We start from the raw sequence: 20,794 nt of genomic DNA, 5'->3' as shown, positions 1-20,794 counted from the left end.
ACCTGTTAGGTTCACTCCCTCTGGGACACCTGATAATGGCCACTGCCGGTACACATGATACTGGGCTGGATGGACCTTTAGTCTGACCCAGTATGGACATTCTTATGTTCTTACTGCATTAGTCTAAGCAGTACCATGATATTTCTTGACCCATTTCTCAAACCCACTTTAAAAAAAAAAAGACTTCCTGGGCACTGCAATCTATAATGCCCTACAGTTTAAATGCACCTAATTTTCCCAGAAGCAAGCCATATCCACAGGTAAACATGACAAAGGACTCAAACACAAATGGCCAAACTAAACTATTCCTAATTGTATTACTGTCAACCAACATGGCTTCCTCAATGAGGTCTTGTTCACATGATGCTTTTGGCTTAAAAAATTCCCAGCATTGCTAACACTACATCCAGTGGATTTTCACAAGTCTTATTGTAGACAAGGCAACAGGCTTTGTTCCATCCTTTTGTGATAATCTGCTCCAAGAATTTTCGCCATACGGCACTTTGAATAGTGCACTTGGACTCTTGTCCCTGGTAGCATTTCCACTGTTGCTACTACCAGTAACTATACATGAAGTTTTTCCACACAAAAAAGGGCTAATGCAGGCATAGTCTGAGTAGCCAAAAGAACACTTACAATACAAACAGGGGGAGGGTTTGCACACTACAGTAGTTCATATGCATCACTTTCACAACACATTTGAGATTTGGAAGGAGTAAAGGGGATTTATAAATGATCTACCAGCCTATCCTCCTAGCAGCACTGAATCTTACTCTCTTGTAGCTCTAGCCAGAAACAAAATTACATGACTCTGGAAAGAGTTAAAAAAAATGGCCAAACATTTACACAGTACTGGAAGGGAAAGTATGCTATCCTACGTGTACCTGCTTTTACACTACATGAGATAACCTATGACTGGGCTGCAAGGGAGAACAAGGCAAAGAAAACTGCTTCCACGGAAAAATCATAACTCATTTTCCAATCTGTTTGCGATTTGGCATCAATGACTATTTCTGAATTAACAAGCTTAAATGGAACTACTGGTTCTTTTTACAGGAACTCTATTAACTTTGCAGTTCAAGTGGATCAACGTTAAAATATCTAGGAAGGAAGTTACTTTCATTCATTCTCTTAGTTAGGTAATGAACAAAAAAAAAAACAATCCTGCAATCCTTTTAGACAAACTAGTATTCATATATTCTCTGGCATTAGACAATGGACCAGAAGGCTGAACAAACAACATACAAGTATACAAAAGAGTTAATGTCACAATACAGTTAAAATATTCAATGAACAAGAATCAGGAAATGAAAAGATAAAGCTGGTAAAGTAATATTAAGTCAGCTCTACTCTACACAAGTGTCATTAGGTGGTTGACGCATGATATGTGGCATCTACCTTTGACAAAGAGAGGATGGTTTCTGTCCCTTTTACACATCTAGCTTGTCATAGCAGTGAAGTACTGGAGATCTGAAGTTACAGTTAAAAAGCTTGTACGTGCAGCATATGCCAGGAAATAGCCAGGTGCTGAGGCCTCTACCTCCAATCTCTGCTCCCAGTATACTTGAAGTATACGCCTTCGGTGCTGGGGGTGCCGCCCGTAAGCCCACTAAAAATGGTTTAATACACGGAGGCCTGCGCGTTCCGCTCCTGGGGGATTCTTGTTAGCAGGGCGGCAGCGCAGACCCACCCTCGGCAACGAGGCCCCAAAGCAGGCGGAGGCCGCAGCTGCTACGAGCAGGGTCAGCAAAAGGCGGGTTCCTCCCCCACCCACCGCGAGGGCCGCGAGAGCAGGGGGCTGCGGGAACCCCCTCACCGCGCTGGGAGCGGACACGGGCGCTGCGGCCGTTCAGCACGGAGGGAAGGCGCGAGCGGAGAGGCCGGGGCCCGCAGCCCTCCCTAGTGCTGTAAAATGTCGGCGGCTCAGCACAAGCAGGAAGTCGGGGCCGCGGGGGAGGGGGAAGCGAGCGAGCGCCCCCCCCCGTATCCGCCCCCTGCCCCCGGAAACGCCCGCCAGCTCCCGGGGCCCGGAGATCGAAGCCCCTCCCGCAGACAAGCGGCCACCGCCCACCGGCCCCGCTGCGCCCGGCGGGCCCAGATCCCCGCTGCTCCGGGGGCGCACACCGAGGGCGGCTCAGCGTACACGGAACCCCGGGCCCGGCCCGCCCGCTCCGTGTGGGAAGGGCCCCCAGCCACGCGCGCGGGGATGCCCGCGCTCCCCACTCCATGGCGGGCGCGGGGCGAGGCTCCCCCCCGGGATTCGCTGGGTCCCGTTCCCCGCCGCACTCCCTCACCTCAGAGTCTCCGCCGGGCGTTGGCAGCTCTGTGCGGGGTCTCCTGCGCTCAGGAGCAGGGGCACGCACGCTACGTCACCGCGCACGCACGGAGGGGCCGGCGCAAGAGAGGCTGTGGGCTGGGTCCACGGCTGAGCGGAACTTCCCGACCCCGCCTCCTTGCGGTGGTAGCTCCGCCCCCAAACCTGACCTTCGGCCCCGCCCGCTTTCCACCCACTGAGGGTCAGAGGCTCGCCCCTCCCCCCGTCTGTCTGGGAACGCCCATTGCGCCCGGCACCTCCCCATCCCCCTGGGCGCCCATTGTGATAGAGCCCTACATCCCCCTGGGCGCAGCCATCCCCATACGCCCTGCCCCCACCCCGCTGGCTGCCCCATTGCACGCATCCCTATAGAGCCCCACTGCATCCCCTGGGCTCCCACTGTACCTATTGCCACCTCACCCTGCCCCATCCCTCTGGTGCCCCATTGCCAGGGCACTTTCCCTCCATCCCTCTGGGCGCACCCATTGCCTCAGTGCCCTGCCCCATCCCTCTGGGTGCGCCATTGCACCCATCGCTATAGAGCCCTACTCCATCCCCCTGGGCGCACCCATCATCACAGCGCCCTGCCCCATCCTTCTGGGCGCCCACTGCCAGAGCACCCTGCCCTATTTATTTGAGCATCGCATTGTGCCTGTTGCTAGCTTGTGGCCTCTCCATGGCCCTCTGCGCTCTTGCCTATTCCATGCTTTTTCTCTTGTCTCTCCTGCAGCAGCGAAGCCAGTTTGGACACTGGAGGGCAAAAGAGGGGGCATTATTTACTGTTAACTATTTTACAGCACCACCCATGTGCCTGGCCCCGGCTCAATGGAGCTTCTAATCCAAGCTGTAAAAGTGACATGAAGAGTGAGGGGACAAACAGTGGGGAGTGGACAGGCCACTGTCATCTGCCAGATTTTTAATCACCATGGCACCTGGGCCTTGCTTGAATATGGTTAGGTGACACTGGTTAAATCACTGGTGGCTGGGATATGCTCCCACCCTACCTTTACCAGTGATAGGGCAGTGGGTGGTCTAGTGGTTAGGGCACTAAACTGGGGCTTGAGAGCAGAGTTAAAATTTCTGCTTTGCTACAGCCTCCCTGTGTGGCCTTGGGCATGTCACTTAGTCTCTCTATGCCACAGGAAATATTAGCCCTGCCCTGCCTCACAGAGGTGGTGAAGAATAAATACTGTAAATATTGTGAGATGCTCAGAGCCTGCAGTTTGATACTGAACTCCCTTGGAAGTTAGGAGCCTAATTACCTTTGAGGATCTGGACCTGAGTTTAAGTGATTTACCAATGATAACACAGAAAGTTTGTAGCATATCAAGAGAAACAAAGCTTATCTGGCCGTAGAATGGCTTACCCAGTAGGTGACAGCACCCCTCTTATTGGGGTTAATAATACCAGTGCACTTATGTGCACAATGCTCTTAGTTATGTAAGTGCACAGCACTGGTATTAGCCTCCTTTCTCAACTAGGGAGAGAGACTGAACGAGTTAGGAGGAAACATAGTGCTCTGCCAAACCCAGACTTTAGTTTTACTGGGAGGTCAGACATTAAACAGTCTGTAACTTTTACCACTTTAGAGCACCTCCTGAAGCAAAGACAGGCTACACATGCACATCCTGCTTAGAAGCACATTTACAACCCAGCACTTGTCAGATATGGACTGAATGACACATGGGTCCAGAGGAGCCCTGTGCTCAGTCACTAGACACTTTGCAAGCCCCAGGCATGTAGATGGAAAATGGCATTCTAAGTGTTTTGGCAAAATCCTAGATTTTTTTTTTTTCTTATCAGAAAAGCAAACCCAAGGGTGGCATCTGCTGGACTCCCCCAGACCTCACTCCCCTGAAAGAGGCAGCAGATGAAAGGTGCCCTGCAGGCCCCAGTTTCCTGAACTTTCTATGACAGGCTGCCCCACACTGGGTCTGAGTCATGCATCATCATCAGGGATTCTAATTTTCTGTGATAAAAAACCCAAAATTGTCCAGTTAAAAAAAAGAAGTTTTAAAACAATTAAAATAAAACACTGAACTTTAGTTTCCCTAGCCACAATATATATGGATATCTGTTTTATAGTTAAAATTTTTAAATATAAGCTGACAGCCCAAGCTCCACCAATTCTCCCATTTATCCAAATTTTTGATGATCTGATCTGACCTCAGTCTCAATTAGATCAGATAATCGGGGTTCCACTGTGTGTTTTTATGTTTTCACAAAATGTAAAAACGAAAGATTCTCTGTAAAAATGCAAATTCCACATTTTTCCATGGCAAACAGATTTCTAGGATCCTTGGTCAGCAGGAGAGGGGCCGCGCCAAGAAAAAGGTACTTCATTTTAGTCATTTAAGACCAACTGATTTATTTCACTTTCTGCAATGCCTGGTTAGGTGCTCTGGGGACACATCCATTCAATCCACATACAGAGTCCGCAACATACCTCTCACCCAAACCCCAGCTCTCTAGGAAAGGGGATGGGAGTTCTCTTAGAAGCTCAGCCCTTAGCCACCAGGAGAACAATTAAATGGACCTTGCAATATGATCTGAAGGGCAACAGCTTCAAAACTTTGCTAAACTGAAGCAGGGAGCAGATTCCACCATTGCAGCCCCCTCTCTGAGCTTCCCTTCCTCTCCCTTCCAGTTAAATAGGTTGGGGACATAGCTGCAGGAACTGGGGGTGCTACCACAGCCTCTGGTTTGAAGTGGTTTCCTATAAATATATAAGGGGTTTGCACCCTCACTATAAAAACTGTCCCAGCACCCCTGGGTAGGGAGGATTAAGCTTGGATGTCTCAGACGATCTGGGCCACTGGGCTATAACAGGCACATCTTGCAGGTGTTCAGGACAGAATCCATTTAAGCCTTTCTAGGTTAAAACCTGCACTTTAAAGGGGCAGCCAGTACCTATAAGAGCACAAAGGTAATGTATTCCTTTTAAGAGTCACTCAAAGCTCCCTGTGAATTAGAGCAACTCCTCACAGCAAAAAGATAAGGAGTACTTGTGACACCTTAGAGACTAACCAATTTATTTGAGCATAAGATTTCATGAGCTACAGCTCACTTCATCGGATGCATACTGTGGAAAGTGTAGATCTTTTTATACACACAAAGCCTGAAAAAATACCTCCCCCCACCCCTCTCTCCTGCTGGTAATAGCTTATCTAAAGTGATCACTCTCCTTACAATGTGTATGATAATCAAGGTGGGCCATTTCCGCACAAATCTAGGGTTTAACAAGAACGTCTGAGGAGGGTGGGGGAGGGGGTTAGGAAAAAACAAGGGGAAATAGGTTACCTTGCATAATGACTTAGCCACTCCCAGTCTCCATTAAAGCCTAAGTTAATTGTATCCAATTTGCAAATGAATTCCAATTCATCAGTCTCTCGCTGGAGTCTGGTTTTGAAGTTTTTTTGTTGTAATATCGCAACTTTCACGTCTGTACTCGCGTGACCAGAGAGATTGAAGTGTTCTCCGACTGGTTTATGAATGTTATAAACCAGTCGGAGAACACTTCAATCTCTACGTAACACTGTCCAGTCTCTACGTAAAAGAATAAATGGACACAAATCAAATGTCAAGAATTATAACATTCATAAACCAGTCGGAGAACACTTCAATCTCTCTGGTCACGCGAGTACAGACGTGAAAGTTGCGATATTACAACAAAAAAACTTCAAAACCAGACTCCAGCGAGAGACTGATGAATTGGAATTCATTTGCAAATTGGATACAATTAACTTAGGCTTTAACGGAGACTGGGAGTGGCTAAGTCATTATGCAAGGTAACCTATTTCCCCTTGTTTTTTCCTAACCCCCCCCCCCACCACCACCCTCCTCAGACGTTCTTGTTAAACCCTAGATTTGTGCGGAAATGGCCCACCTTGATTATCATACACATTGTAAGGAGAGTGATCACTTTACATAAGCTATTACCAGCAGGAGAGAGGGGTGGGGGGAGGTATTTTTTCAGGCTTTGTGTGTATAAAAAGATCTTCTACACTTTTCCACAGTATGCATCTGATGAAGTGAGCTATAGCTCACGAAAGCTTATGCTCAAATAAATTGGTTAGTCTCTAAGGTGCCACAAGTGGGATAGCTCAGTGGTTTGAGCATTGCCCTGCTAAACCCAGGGTTGTGAGCTCAATCCTTGAGGGGGCCACTTAGAGATCTGGGGCAAAAATTGGAGATTGGTCCTGCTTTGAGCAGTGGGTTAGACTAGATGACCTCCTGAGGTCCCTTCCAACCCTGATATTCTATAAGTACTCTTTTTCTTTTTGCGAATACAGACTAACACAGCTGCTACTCTGAATCCTCACAGCAAGAAATGCTCTGTGCTGCCACCAAATGGAAGCAATGTGGATTCACCAAACTGGCCACTACAGCTGGAGATTGTGCATAGGCTGTGAGGGTAACCCAGACCTTTTCTTTGCTTCCTGCAAAGCCAGTGCATGAGATTTCAAATGCTCTTTCAGGCATAGCTCAAGTCATAGGGGCCTCCCTCCTATTTAAATGTTTCCCCAGGGCTGAAAACAACACTGGAAATATTCTTAATATTAACATTAACTGCTGTAAGTCACTGCAATTTATAACTAGAGCTAGTTAACTGACTCTCGAACTGGGCTGGATGTCCCTGTCCATGTGACATTCCAGTCAACAGAAAGGATGCTAAAAGTGATTCCTGTGCAATGGGCAGAGAGATCAATATTGTTATATAACTGACTAATTTAAATAACTGACGTGCATCCGACAAAGTGGGTTTTCACCCACGAAAGCTTATGCTCCAATACGTCTGTTAGTCTATAAGGTGTCACAGGACTCTTTGCCGCTTAAATAACTGAGGCTCTTTTTACAATGTTTAAATCTTTAGCTAGAAGTGATTTTTTTTTAAAAGATGGTTAAGTTACCAGGGCAGAGACCTAGTTTTCCTGTGTGCATACTGAACATTATGTGCACCTCATCTCTATATAAATAATATAGCATCACCTGTAATAAAGTTGGAGACAAGGAACAGTTTGCATTTTAGTCCTATGGCTCTGAAGGTGTCATCTAACAAATTAAGATATTTTTAATTCAATTCTCAAATTTCTATTCTTTGGTACTGAAATATAAGCGAGCAGCTGAGAACAACAGAAAATACCTTCACTAAGTCACCTCCTGCCCCTGCTGGAAATCCCATAGGCTTTGTGATTTAAAACCAGTGCTTTGACTCCCTGTGCTTAGAAGTTATGATTCATCTGAAAGTAAACCCAACAAGTAATGCAAATTGCATAATAAAGAAGGGAGAACAGACATCTCTTTCCTATTCTGGCAGCACAGCTGCTTCTGAAATTCTTTTGTGGTAGAGCATATTTTTATTTCTACAATATTCGAGGAAAACCTAACACAATGCTACAATATTTAAGATGAGCATCTAAGAGCCCTGCACTCAGTCACTAGATACTTTGCAAGCCCCAGGCATGTGGATGGGAAACGGCATTCTAAGTGTTCTGGCAGAGTTCTAGATAATATGTATTTTCTGACTTTTAAACCAAACTCTGTACTTTTGAATAATTTAAGCATTATAGTCAGATGTATAAATGCTCTTTCCTTAACCTGTGTATTTGATAATTTTAACATTAGCTTTAATTAAAAAAAATTAAATTGTTTTTTCCTTATCAGAAAAACAAACCTCAAAATGGCACCTGCTGGACTCCCCCAGGCCTCACTCCCCTGAAGGAAGCAGCAGATGAAAGGTGGCCTAGAGGGCCTAGTTTCTTGAGCCTTCTATGACAAGCTTCCCCGCACTGAGTCTGGCTCATGCATCATCAGGCCAGGGGGAACCTGCTCAGTACCCTGGAAGTGAGGCACCAGTACCCTGGAAGTGAGGCATCTCCAAGAATAAGGTACTTATATTTACTCCACTGGATAGTACTGGCCTTGCTACCATTTGGCACAAGTCAAACTACTGTAAGCAGGGTCTAAATGAACTCTCCCTTGACATGTAACTGGGAGGTGGAGAGACTTCAGGAGCAAACTGTATTTACATGAACACACCTACTCTGCTTAGATATCGAGCAGAGGGAGCAGTGTTGCTCAAAGTGATCAACTTTGACTGGTGTTGGGTTACAAATCACTTTAGTACTGAATATAGGGGTAGTAAAATGCTGTTATCAGTGTTGTCTTCTTTATTCTATGAATAAAGGAGAGAAGAACCTTGCTTAATCCAAATGAGGGGATCACCCTCAGCTGAAAGGACCTTGTTATGCCAATGGCTCAAATGCCAGACCCCTGTGAAAGTTAGAGGGGCAGGGACAGGTGCTGACTCTCCCTAAGGGTCCCAGTCTGGTTTAACCTGTTCTCCCGCCCTTCAAAGATAGAGCTAAATAGGTGTCATTAGGAGCCTTTGTTAAGTACTCCATGAGAGTTGAAATCACTTGCAGTGGGGCAGTGTTTCTGCCCAACCTACTGAGAGCAAAAAATCACTAAGAGACTGACCTGCAGAGATCACAGGAGACACACTGGTGGTAGTAAGAGGTGACTAACAGGCGGCAAGGAGCAGCAGCTGGCAGGGCAGCCAGCCAGAGCAAGTGCTCAGATGGTAGAGCAAGCCAGGTGTCTTTTTCCCTGAGTGAGAGCTGAACTCACATAGGTGCACTTCTGAACCCTGGGTCCTCACTGACCAAGAACCACCACTGTGAGTGGGGTATGGTGTGGGAGCAGAGGGGGGCACAGAAAAGGAACTTTCAGTTGTAGAACTCAAGAACATGAGATTCCTGGTGGGGAGTTGAGAGCCCCTGTGGGCAACAGCCTGACTGGGAGGGGGAGCCCTCCATTCACCCTGGGGTAACAGACCGAGCTGTAAGAGGCTTTCTTGTCTATTTCATGGCTCCAGCACTGAACCATGAAATTGACAAGAATGACAGCCAATGTAAATATCCCACAGTGTCTACACACACTGTCACCCTAACTACACTACCATAAGCCCTATGCCTCTCACAGAGGTGGAATTATTACATCCGTGTAGTAGGTCACTTACATCAGCAGGAGCAAGGCTGTAGTGTGTACACTGACATAATTAGGTCAATGTAGGCTACCTTACGTCCACCTAACTCTGTAGTGTAGACCATGGGAGAAGATACTAGAGGAACTTAAGATAGACGTCTGTTCTTAGAGCTGGTAGAGTAATTAACTAAACTACAAGTTGTTAGATACTGTGGGGCAAGGCAGAAATGGTTTGTGTTAAGAGTTTTAAATGAAAATCTGGAAGTAGGGGTAGCTGAACTGAGCTGCTGGTCTGTTTTCATTTCTTGGACTCCATTCTTAGAACTCCTTTTGCAGTGGTCAGGAAAGGACAATCCATCCTCTTCTAGAAGCTGTTCAGAATGCCTGCACTGTTCTTGCCAGCCTGCTTCACTTGGTGAGGCCTTGGAAGTTGGGCTCTGTAAACTGAGGCAACACTGCCTGCTGGCTCAGCAGCTTGTCAAGGATGCTAATTTCAGCATCTCGTTTCTCAATGTTCTCGGATGAAGTCCAGGACATGTCATGCTGAAGCTTATAGGCACCAAGGAACTCATGTGGGCAACTGGTCCCCCATTCCTGTCGAAAACAGACAAGTTCATGTCAGGATTTGGTCTCACTCACGGGAAGTTCAGCTGTTACACAGATTATACACAGGTCTGTCTACTAGGACTGATAGTAGACCAACATTGATAGATTTTAATATTCAGAGTCCTGTCAAACTTCCTAACAGAGGACTTTCTGCAGTTTTGAAGGCTTGCTTCCCTTCTTGTGGCATTAATGATTTGTTAGCCCTCCGAAGGAAAAAGCTGTACCTAGGCACAAGTGGGGTTTATTTGAGCATGCACTCTCCAACAGGAAAATAAAAATAGAAAGTGTATGTTAAGAATAGTAAAGCATATAATAGCTATGCATGCGATATTTCGGGGGATGGGACTCAGGATTTTGCCTAGACATATCTGTTGGGGGAAGGGGAGAGCAGGGGGGGAAAGAGAGGACAGGTACCAGGAGTCGTATGAATTGGAGGATTCAAGCAAACTCACTCATATTAGTTTGATTTGGGGTTATGAAATACCCAAACGCTCGTTTCAAAAACTTAACACGAGTACCAGGCTATTCAGAGTCTGTGACCTCCCTAGACATGTTAGCAACACTAACAATGACTCAGATGTATTTTAAGGCCTATTACCATACTTTCTAATACAAGCTCTGTGCAGTGACAGAGCTGACAGGGACAGAGTAGTAGCTTAGCCAACTAGAGGCATTCATTGATATGGACCTCAATTTCTGGTTTGCTCTTTTCTGTACTATGCCATTACAATCTGCTTTTATTAAAGAATGTGAATTGAATATTGGACACGTCAGAGAGAAAATACAACTTTTACCTCAGAGGAGGTTCCTCAGAGTGGGGTAACATCATGAGCAAAGCCCTAGGAGGCATTGATCTCTATTCCCAGAGGTAAAAGTAAGCCAGTATGGGGTACCAGCAAGAGCTGGTATGCCGTACTTGACTGGCTTCCCCAGGCCATTGCTGCCAGAGCCCTCCAGGTAGCAGAGGTGACTGGGATCCCGCGGCTCGGGCGGCGATTTAAAGGGCCCGGGGCTCCGCTGCGGTAGTGGTGGCTGGGAGCCCCAGGCCCTTTAAATCAGCGCTTGAGCCCCGGGCCACCACCACCACCCTGGGGGCTCCTGCAGCGGGGCTCGGGCGGTGATTTAAAGGGCCCAGGGCTCTGGCCACTGCGGGGAGCCCCAGGCCCTTTAAATCACCGCCCAAGCCCTGCTGCTGGAGCCCTGGGGTAGTGGCAGCGGCGGGGGCTCCGGTGGCAATTTAAAGGGCTCAGGGTGGTAGCGGCAGCCAGAGCCCCAGGCCCTTTAAATCGCCACCCAAGTCCCACTGCTGGAGCCCTGGGGTAATGGCGGCGGGGCTGCGGCAGTGATTTAAAGGGCAAGGGGCTCCAGCCACCACTCGGAGCCCCGGGCCCTTTAATTCTCCACCAGAACCCTGGGGTAGCGACGACAGCTGGGGGCTCTGTCGGCAATTTAATGGGCCCAGGGCTCCACTGCGGTAGCGGCGGCCGGAGCTCCAAGCCCTTTAAATCGCCACTGAGCCCCGGGGCTCCCAGCCTCCTCCGCAGCTGGTAGCTCCCAGCCGCCACTACCTCAGCCAGAGCCAGGTTGGATCTCGATTTAAAGTCTGGGGATTTAAGGGCCCCTCCTCTTCCAGTTGAGGCCCCGTCCCCGTGCTCAGGACTCCAGCATACCGGTAAGTCCTTCAAGTTACTTTCACCCCTGTCTATTCCTGAACAATCACAGTACTGGTATAGAGTGAGCATAGTGACCAGAACGGGGCCTACTCAGAAATCCGCTGCTGGTGTACATGGGGATGGGAGGAGATAGTATCACAGCTTTCCAGCCCTTTGGGGCATGTCATATGTAACCCTCTTGATGTGTAACAAGAATCCTCAATTTTATATTTAATGAAAACTCTAAAGCTTCTTTAGTTCACACCCAAGGAAAGGGCAGCTGTGGCTGCCTAGAGCAGGGGAGCTTCTCTGAGACCTTCCCACTAAGAGTTAAGTAGCCCCCAGTTTCCATGTCTAAACACATGAAATGCTGAACTGTGAGGAGGCAGGGAAACAACTTTTGGGCTTAACATTGGAAAAGATTGTCCTGAGGAGATTCACTGACATGGGGTTCAGAGGAGACAGATCTGCAAGCATGTGTGTTAGATCCACCAGGAGGGGACTCCTTGAAATCTCCCATTCACTTCTCAGGTCAACCTAGAATTTTTTTTGGCCTGCTTTCTAAACAGCTAAAATCTTTTCAACTTTCCTCAAAGACTATTTCACAATACAGCTCCCAAGCCAACCTGCGAGCACAAACCAAGTCACCATTAAAAAACCTACCCTCTTTAGAGCAGCTTTCGTAAGTGCACCCCCATTGGGTCAATGGACTCTTTGCTGAGAGACCCCAGACAGAATGAGCCAGCCCCCAATGTGTGCTGGTGACATCCGCTTCACGCTCACTCTTGATTCCCACTCTTTCGGGAGAGTAGGTTACCGCCTACCTTAGGAGAAAGGATGGAAAAGTATCTCTGGCCACTTTCCCGCCGATACAGGTAGTAGATGTTTCCTGGTTTCTTCACAATATTGCAGTCTACATGATGAAGATCAGCATCTCTGTTAGCTTCATCCAAGACCTACATACAACAGAATTGTAAGACCTTTGTCCCCTCTGAAATCCACACAGCTGAAAAGAAAAGTGCAACACTCACACCTCAGACTATACAGCACGCCTTCCAGCACTGAAACACAGCAGCAATTCTCCACCAGGAGCACTATGCTGTAATTCTGGAAAGCAAGGGAAGAAACTCCCTCAGTAAAGTCAACTCAACGATGTGGGCTAATTTGTGCCGATGTCTCATAACTATCGGCACTACGTAGACTCCTCCCTTGGAATCTAGCTTGGCCGTTCCATCTAACAGACCTGCTAGAAAAAGGCCACAGGTATATTTGTGAGCATGGGGCTTTATGGCTCCAAATTTCAAGTTTCAGGTCTTGCTTCTTAGAAGTGGGAGGTGGGGGTGATGGGGGGGGAGGAAAACTTGTATAGTTCTGTTAACTCTGAGGCTTACCTATATGTCTACAATGGCCAATTACAACCCAATGGAGTGGCAGGGCTAAGACCTGTTAATGATGGATCACCACCAAAGACTCAGAGCTGCTGAATTCAGGGAAGCAACACAGATCCTGCCTGTACAAGGTAAAGCACTTACCTTTCACACATGGGTTCAAATCTGTCTCAGGATCACAAATCAGCCAAGTAGCTGAGATCCAATCTATTATGGTGGGTATCTATAGGGAACTGTGTCCTTAACAAGTGAGGACAGAAATTCCCCATGAAAATCATGTTACACACCCATCCTTGACCTCTGCTACTTTCGACACAGTCAGTCATACCGACCTCCAAATCTTGTCCTCCCTTGGCTTTTGTAATTGTGTCAGCTCTGGGCTCGCCTTCCACCTCCCTGGTCATTCAGACAGTAACTCCTTTGGTGGACCCTCCTCCTATTCTCCATAGCCCCCCAGGTTTATATCCTAAACCCAATCCTTTTCTCCCGTTACATCCATCCTCTCTGGAAATCTACCTACTCACATACTTCATTTAGCTTTTTCTGAAGAGAACAGCTCTGGCTCTCCACTCTATGGAATCCCAGATCTCTTCCTGGATGTTTTGCAATCAAGATTAATTTAGCATAGCTAAAACCAAGCTTCCCAAACCTCCTTCCTTCCCAAACCTGGGAGTGAGCCATCTTTGAGTGCTCTCTCTCCCGTACCCCACACATCCAGGCTGCATCCAAACCTTGTTGCTTCTTCCTCTGTAACACCTAAGATGTTAGCTTAGATACTGGAGCACAATTCTGTGGTATGGGAGGTTTATGTCACAAATCCTATCATTCCAGAGAGACAGCTGCTTTTGCTTTAGAGATTGTACACTTCATACTGTTTGGGAAAGGAGCAATCTTCTTTACTTCATAAAGCTGGGAGCCAGAACAAAGATCTTACAGTTTCTGGTCACATATTCAAGTATCAAGACTTTTGCCCTCCACACACTACTCACTCTACCTGGAAAAAGGTAAACATTTCTCTGCCAGCGACAGAATGGTTTCAGAAAGAAGAGTTGGACTGTTGCCTGTTTTTTCCTGTTCTCTCTACCATGAAATGGATACACAACTACAAACCATGTACCATTCTGACAGGTACTAGAAATCAGTTCAACCTGCAGGATTGACAGATAAGCACTGATAATGCTAAATTCTCCCTTACCTTCCGGGCCTGCTCCTGCAGATACCGGATTTGCTCAGCTATGACGGTCAATCTGTTGCAGGCATTAGCTCGGATGAATTCATCTGCCTTGTAAGAAAGAGGGAAATGTTAATAAACAGGCATCAGAGAAAACTTACTGGCCTTCTCACTCCTTATAAAGATTAGTCTGTATGGGTTTAATGCCTGCCAGCTCCACTCCCACCAGGTTGGCCTTTCTGACCTCACCAAAACTCAGGCTGGTTATTTCAGGTAATGTTATGGAAATTGCACAGTGTGCATTGTTACACAAAGACTGGCATGAAAACTTGCCATAAGCAGCCTGAGTTTTGGTATGGTCATAAAGTGAGTTCTTTTTGAACGTGTCTGATGAGGTGTATGCTCTGAAACACAAGATTTGTCATTTAGCCAGGAAAGTATCCGCTGAAGATGTGGTTCCTTTTCAGGTGTCTAATTTTTTTTTAATCTTGCTAAGCTATTTGCTTTTAGAACATGGGTGGGCAAACTACGGCCCGCGGGCCAGATATGGCCCCTCAGGGCTTTGGATCCAGCCCACAGGATTGCCGCTCCGGGAAGCAGCCAGCACCACGTTCCTAGTGGACAGAGTCACATCACAATTACCAACATAATTGGAACAAATTGCCCCTACCACTCCATTTGAGCATCTGCAGAAAAGTCAAGAACTGATTCCTCCATGGAGACTAAGCTCCCTTTTCACCTGTAATGGTGGTCCTGCAGGTTCATGTCTGAGGCAGGTTGGCAGGGCTATGTGGAAGAAGCTTGCAGTACTTCTGCATTTGCTGTTCTTCAGTCACTGAGACTTTAAATTCAAAATTTATCAGGATTTACACCACTAAGAAAAATAGTCTTGGCCTTTCAGGATTATAGGAACTGCCAGACTGGATCAGATTTGAGTTCCAGCTAGTTCAGTATTCTGTCTCTGAAGCATCTGTTACTGACCACTGTCAGAGGAAGATGTAAGAACCCTGCAGTAGGCAGAACGGTGGGATAATCCGTCTCCTTCATTTGGTCTCCAATAGTTAATCCATGTCTACACTACAGACTTTTGCTAGCATACTCATGTCAGTCAGGGATTGCGCCTCATCACACCCCTGACACCACTGTGCTGGCAAAAGTGCCTAGTGTAAATACAGGTAGACTGCATAACCTCACTTTTGCTGGTAACGCTCATTTAATTGAAGAAGCTGGAATAGGCTATACCAATAGAAGTTGAGTTTTGCCAGAGTAAGTTGTGTCCACCAGGAGTACTCTGATGGTATAGTACAGGGGTGGGCAAACTACGGCCCAGATACGGCCCCGCAGGGTTTTGGGATTGCCACCCCCGTGGTGCCGTGGGCCCCACGCCGCTCCGGGAAGCGGCCGGCACCACGTCCATGCAGCCCCTGCCGAAAGGGGAGCAGAGAGCTTCGCATGCTGCCCTTGTCTGTGGGTACCTCCCCTGAAGCTCCCATTGTCCAGGAATGGGAAACCACAGCCAGTGGGAGCTTTGGGGGAGATACCCACAGTCAAGTACAGCGTGCAGAGCTCTCTGCCCCCACCCCTCCCCAGGGGCAGCAGGGACGTGATGCTGGCCGCTTCCCAGAGCGGCGCGGGGCCAGGGTGGGCAGGCAAGCAGCCTGCCCTGGCCCAGGTGCACACCGCTGCCACCCTGGAGCTGCTCCAGGTAAGTAGTGCTGGGCTGGAACCCGAACCCCTCCTGCACCCCGTACCCAATGCCCTGCCCTGAACCCCCTGCCTGCACCCCAACCACCTGTCCTGAACCCCCTCCTGCACTCCACCCCCCTCCCTACACCAATGCCCTGAGCCCCCTCCTGCACTGTGCACCCCTCCTCTGTCCCAACCCCTTGCTCTGAGCCCCTTCCTGCACACCGCACCCCCTCCCACACCGCACACTCCCTCTTGTACCCCAACTCCTTGCCCCAGCCCTACATTCATGGCCCTGCATGCAATTTCCCCACCCAGATGTGACCCTCGGGCCAAAATGTTTGCCCACCCCTGGTATAGTATAAAAGTTTAGCCAAACTTCCTGTAACAATAAGTTTCACTCTTCAATCACACGTTCTGTGAAAAAGTATTTCTTTTTATCTATTTTTAATTTCCCACCTTTTAATTCCATTAAACATTCCCTTCTTCTTGTGTTTTGAGACAGGGAGAACAGAAGTTCCTGGTCTACCCTCTCTAAGCCATTCATTGTTTTATGTATTTTTTATCACGTCCTGTCTTCTTGTTCTCCTTTCAAAGGCAAACAAGTCCAGTCCTTTCCTCTATCATTCTTCTCACTCTTCTCTGAGCCATCTCGGTCGCTGCCATATGGAGTATAAGCCTCTGTCTAAACACTACTGCAGCTGCACCACTGTAGTGCTTCAGTGTAAACACTTACTACAGCAATGTTCTCCCATCACTGTAGTAAAATCCACCACCCTGCAAGGCAGAATTCTTCCATCCACCTAGTGCTGTCTACATGGGGACTTAGGTCAGCTTAACTACGTAGCTCAGGAGTATGGATTTTTCACACCCCTGAGCACAGTAGCTGGGTCAAACTAGTTTTCTAGTGTAGAACAGCCCTTAGTCTGCTGCTATGGAAGCAACTGCCTCTTCTTCCTCATGCTGATTGACTAAGCAAGTGATGCCTTTTCCCTTGATTTTTTCTATTTCAAGTACAACCTTGAAAGAAGGGACCAAAAGTGAATTATTTGTATTACAGTAGTGCATAGAGGCCCCAAGCAAGATCAGGGCCCTAATATCAGGTAACACATGTCAGGTGTCAGAAGCTGGGAATGAGCGACAGGGGACGGACCATTTGATGATTACCTGTTCTGTTCATTCCCCCTGGGGCACCAGGCATTGGCCACTGTCAGAAGACAGGATACTGGGCTAGATGGACCTTTGGTCTGACCCAGTAGGGCCATTCTTATGCTTTGCCAGTCCAGTACTTTAACCTGAAGATGAGCCCGTCTTCCTGTCTGAATGCTGCATTCCACAGGAGAACGTACCACCCATTTGTATATGCAGTAATGCCCATTACTACAAACGGGTCTCTTACTGGTTTTAACCAGGACTCTCTGTATTCCAAAATTCTGCAGCAGTAGAATTACAGTGGATTTCATCCCTTGCTGAATTGAGCTCCAGAATTTGAGCTTTCAAGGGTTTAATTGTTTCTAGTTCTTATCATTGCAGTGGCAGTCGCATGAACCAAACGTGAACCCATGTTCTTATCGCTACAGCAGCACAGGTGGAGCACTGCTCTTGTAGCATGGAGACACGTGCTACAATGATGGAAGGGGCTTTTCTGTCACTGCAATAAAGCCACCCCTCACAAGGCAGTAACTAATTAATTCATCAACCTAGTGGTGTCTATACCAAGGCTTAGGTTGGGCTAAGTATGACTCTTGGTCTGTGTGAAAAATTTACACCCGAGTGACGCACCTAGGCCAACCTAAGTTTTAGGTGTACCACGGGGCTCTGCTGGCCTCCATTGCTTCCCCGTCTGGGTCCAGTGGGAGTTCTTCAGACAGTCAGACATCATTGTGTAGAGATCATTGCTGACCCACTGGTGATATTCCACCCCAAGGGTGCCAAGTCCCACAATAGATGCTTCTAAAGATGCCCACATTAGAAGCAAGGGGAAGCGCAAACAGAGGGCAGGCCCATTACTCAATGAGGAGGGAAAAATAGTAACAGAAAATCCAGCAACGTCTAAAGTGTTAAATGCCTTGTTTATTGTTTTCACCAAAAAGGGTAGCAGCAATTGGATGAACAAACCCTAGTCTATACTACAGAGTTAGGTCAACATAAGGCATCTTACATCGACCTAGCTATGGAGCTGTGCACACTGCACTGGTCCTCCCACCACTTTAAACTCCCCCGCAACACCGACATAATAAAACCACTGTGGCAAGAGATATAGCACTTAGGTTGACAGAGTGTGTCAGTGTAGACTAGGGGCGGGCAAACTTTTTGGCATGAGGGCCACATCAGATTTCCGAAATTGTATGGAAGGCCAGTTAGGGGAGGCAGTGCCTCCCAAAACAACCAGGCATGGCCCGGCCCCGGCTGCCCAGCTGGAGCCAGCCATGCCACCTGGGTCAGGCTACAGCCCTGTAGCTGCGCTGCCGGCAAGAGCTTGCAGCCCGCCACCCAGAGCATTGCACCAGCAGTGCACGGAGCTGAGGCTATGGGGGAGGAGCCGGGGGCTAGGGTCCTGGGCCAGGAGCTCGGGGGCTGGGCAGGAGGGTCCCACGGGCCGCATGTGGCCCGTAGTTTGCCCACCTCTGGTGTAGACACTGTGGTGCTTACACTGACCTAAGTGGCCTCCAGGTGTCCCATAATGCCCACGGCGACCATTCTGGTCACCATTTTGACCTCTGCTGTCCTGCAGCCAGGTACACAAATATGCCCCTCTCCCCTTTTAAAGCCCCAGGAAGTTTTGAAATTGCTCTTCCCGTTTGCTTGGCATGGAGAGCTAACATAGCAACTGCCCAGCTGATCATGCCAGCGCCGCACAGCAAACAGGCTCCTGCCTGGAGTACGCTGGAGGTAGTGGATCTCCCAAGTCTGTGGGGAGAGAAGTCTGTGCAGTCATGGGCACTTCAATATCTATGACCAGATAGCCCTTGTCCTCCATGCCCTGCGCAATGACAGCAACACAGCAGTGCCACATAAAAATCAAGGAGCTTAGGCAGGCATACCAGAAGGCAAGGGAGGCAAATAATCACTCTGGTGCAGAGCTGCAGACATGCTCCTCTACAAGGAGGTGTATGCCATCCACTGCAGCGACCCCACCTCCACAGTCAAGAACCCAGTGGATACTTCGAGGGGGGGACGGGACTGGAGTCACAGACCACTAGAGCAAACGCTGAGAACGAGGAAGTGGAGGCGAAAAAGGATTGGGGCAGGCGACAACGAGATCCGGTGGAGTGGTGAGCCAGGACCTCTTTTTGACTCCTGAGCAGTCTACCTCTAGCAAGCCTGATGCAGGGAAGGGAAGGTCTGGTCAGGACACAGTTTGCTTCAATACTGTAGGGACACATCTGCTCATGTACTGCATTTTTAATCAAGCTAGAAGAGCTAGTGAAATAACCAATACAGAGACAGTTGCTGTCTGCTTCTCATTCCCCTGTATGAGGGAGAGAGAGGGCCCTGCCAAACAGCGGGTTTATGAACACCAGGATGTCCCGTGAAGCCTCCATAGAGATCTCTAGGAAACTTTCCTGGAGATAATCTGCAATCGTCTGCCAAAGATTTCGGGAAGGGCCGCCTTGTTTCTTCCCCCACGGTAGGACACTTTGCCACACCACTTGGCAATTACTTCAGCGGGCACCATTGCAGTGCACAGGCTAGCAGCAGCCAGGAAGAAATGGGCTTAATTTGCAGCAAAGGAATTTAGGTTAGACATCAGGAAAACTTCTTAGCAGTCAGGGCAGTTAAGCACTAGAGCAGATCACCTATGGAGGCTGTGGAATCTCCATCACTGGAGATCATTGTAGCCAAACACCTGCCAGGATGGCCTAGCTCAGTGTTTCCCAAACCAGGAGGGCAGACCCAAAAATGGGGGTTGTAAGACTACTGGAGAGCAGCCTTTGCCGGCCAGGTGCCCAGCTCTGCAGGCAGCAGGGCCACTGCCAGCAGCACAGAAATAAGGGTGGCATGGTATGGGTGGTCGTCACTTTGGGGGGGGGAGAGGGGTCATCACAGCCCGAAATCTTTTCAGCGCGGGTCCCACCAAGGCGAGTGTGAGAAGCCCTGGCCTAGCTAGCTCTAGCCCTGCCTTGGCGCAGGGACGGGGCGAGCCGAGCCGGCGAGAGCCCCTCACGCCCCACATGTCGCTCGCCCCTTTCCCGGCAGGGCCCGCCCGGGCCGGCTCGCAGCCCGCGGGAACGGAACTGGTTCGAGCAGCGCCGCGCCAGCCCCCCGGGCCGGGGCAGCCCATGGGGCCACCCGCGACCCCCGGGGACGGGGCAGCCCAGCTCGCCCCCGCCCGGAAAGTCCCGAGGGGCCCCGACCTCCAAACCCCAGGCTCGCCGGGCTCCTCACCTGCTGCACCTGCTGCGCCAGAGCCACGAGCTCGCCGGGGGCCGTGCCCCGGCCGGCGCCGCGCTCCGCCAGCGCCACAGCGGCTCCTGCGGGGGGGGGGGGGAGAGAGAGAGAGAGAGAGAGGCCCCGTTAGAACGCGGCGCGGCCCCGGGGCGGGGGACGCTACAGCCGCGCTCAGCCTCACTCACCCGCCGCGGCAGCGTCCGCCCCGGCCCGGCCGTCCGCCATGGCCGCGGCCGCCGCGCTCCGTGGGCGGGGCCGCGCGGCGGGGCGGGGCTCTGCCGGGGGCGGGGCCGCGCGGCGGGGCGGGGCTCTGCCGGGGGCGGGGCCGCGCTCCGGGCCGGGGCTCTGCCGGGGGCGGGGCCGCGCGGCGGGGCGGGGTTTTGCAGGGGGCGGGGCCGCGCTGCGGGGCGCGCGGGGCGGGGCTTTGCCGGGGGCGGGGCCGTGCTCCGGGCCGGGGCTTTTCCGGGGGCGGGGCCGCGCTGCGGGGCGGGGTTTTCCAGGGGGCGGGGCCGCGCGGCGGGGCGGGGTTTTCCAGGGGGCGGGGCCGCGCGGCGGGGCGCGCGGGGCGGGGCTCTGCCGGGGGCGGGGCCGCGCTGCG

The 20,794-nt window shown here is 49.8% G+C and overlaps 2 protein-coding genes across 6 annotated transcripts in view; both read right to left on the bottom strand.

Annotated features, from left to right (window-relative positions):
- CDC42 (cell division cycle 42) overlaps positions 1 to 2,394 on the bottom strand; it is a 50,296-nt gene extending 47,902 nt beyond the window's left edge. For 2 of the 4 annotated variants that reach the window (XM_073316920.2, XM_073316921.2), the window contains exon 1: positions 2,295 to 2,393. The gene's annotated coding sequence lies outside the window, so the exon portion shown is untranslated. Of the gene's footprint in view, positions 1 to 1,398; positions 1,775 to 2,294 lie in introns of those variants that run through there. The other 2 variants (XM_073316923.1, XM_073316922.2) reach the window with 2 other exon arrangements.
- A 4,212-nt stretch (positions 2,395 to 6,606) lies between these two features.
- C18H1orf50 (chromosome 18 C1orf50 homolog) lies at positions 6,607 to 20,458 on the bottom strand. 2 transcript variants are annotated; one of them, XM_073316283.1, is made up of 5 exons: positions 20,382 to 20,458; positions 20,194 to 20,279; positions 14,143 to 14,229; positions 12,384 to 12,515; positions 6,607 to 9,895 (listed from the first exon to the last, which is right to left on the bottom strand). In XM_073316283.1, the coding sequence occupies exons 1-5, from the start codon at positions 20,419 to 20,421 to the stop codon at positions 9,710 to 9,712; spliced, it is 531 nt and encodes a 176-aa protein (XP_073172384.1). In that variant the 5' UTR covers positions 20,422 to 20,458; the 3' UTR covers positions 6,607 to 9,709. The 2 variants fall into 2 exon arrangements, with proteins under 2 accessions (XP_073172384.1, XP_073172385.1); XM_073316284.1 differs by lacking the exon at positions 20,194 to 20,279 and having other exon boundaries at positions 14,143 to 14,225; positions 20,382 to 20,449.
- Between the last annotated feature and the right edge of the window lie 336 nt (positions 20,459 to 20,794).

The sequence above is a fragment of the Lepidochelys kempii genome, chromosome 18 (genome assembly GCF_965140285.1).
Source record: "Lepidochelys kempii isolate rLepKem1 chromosome 18, rLepKem1.hap1, whole genome shotgun sequence".
NCBI lineage: Eukaryota > Metazoa > Chordata > Testudines > Cheloniidae > Lepidochelys > Lepidochelys kempii.
This window is presented reverse-complemented; position numbering and strand designations above follow the sequence as displayed.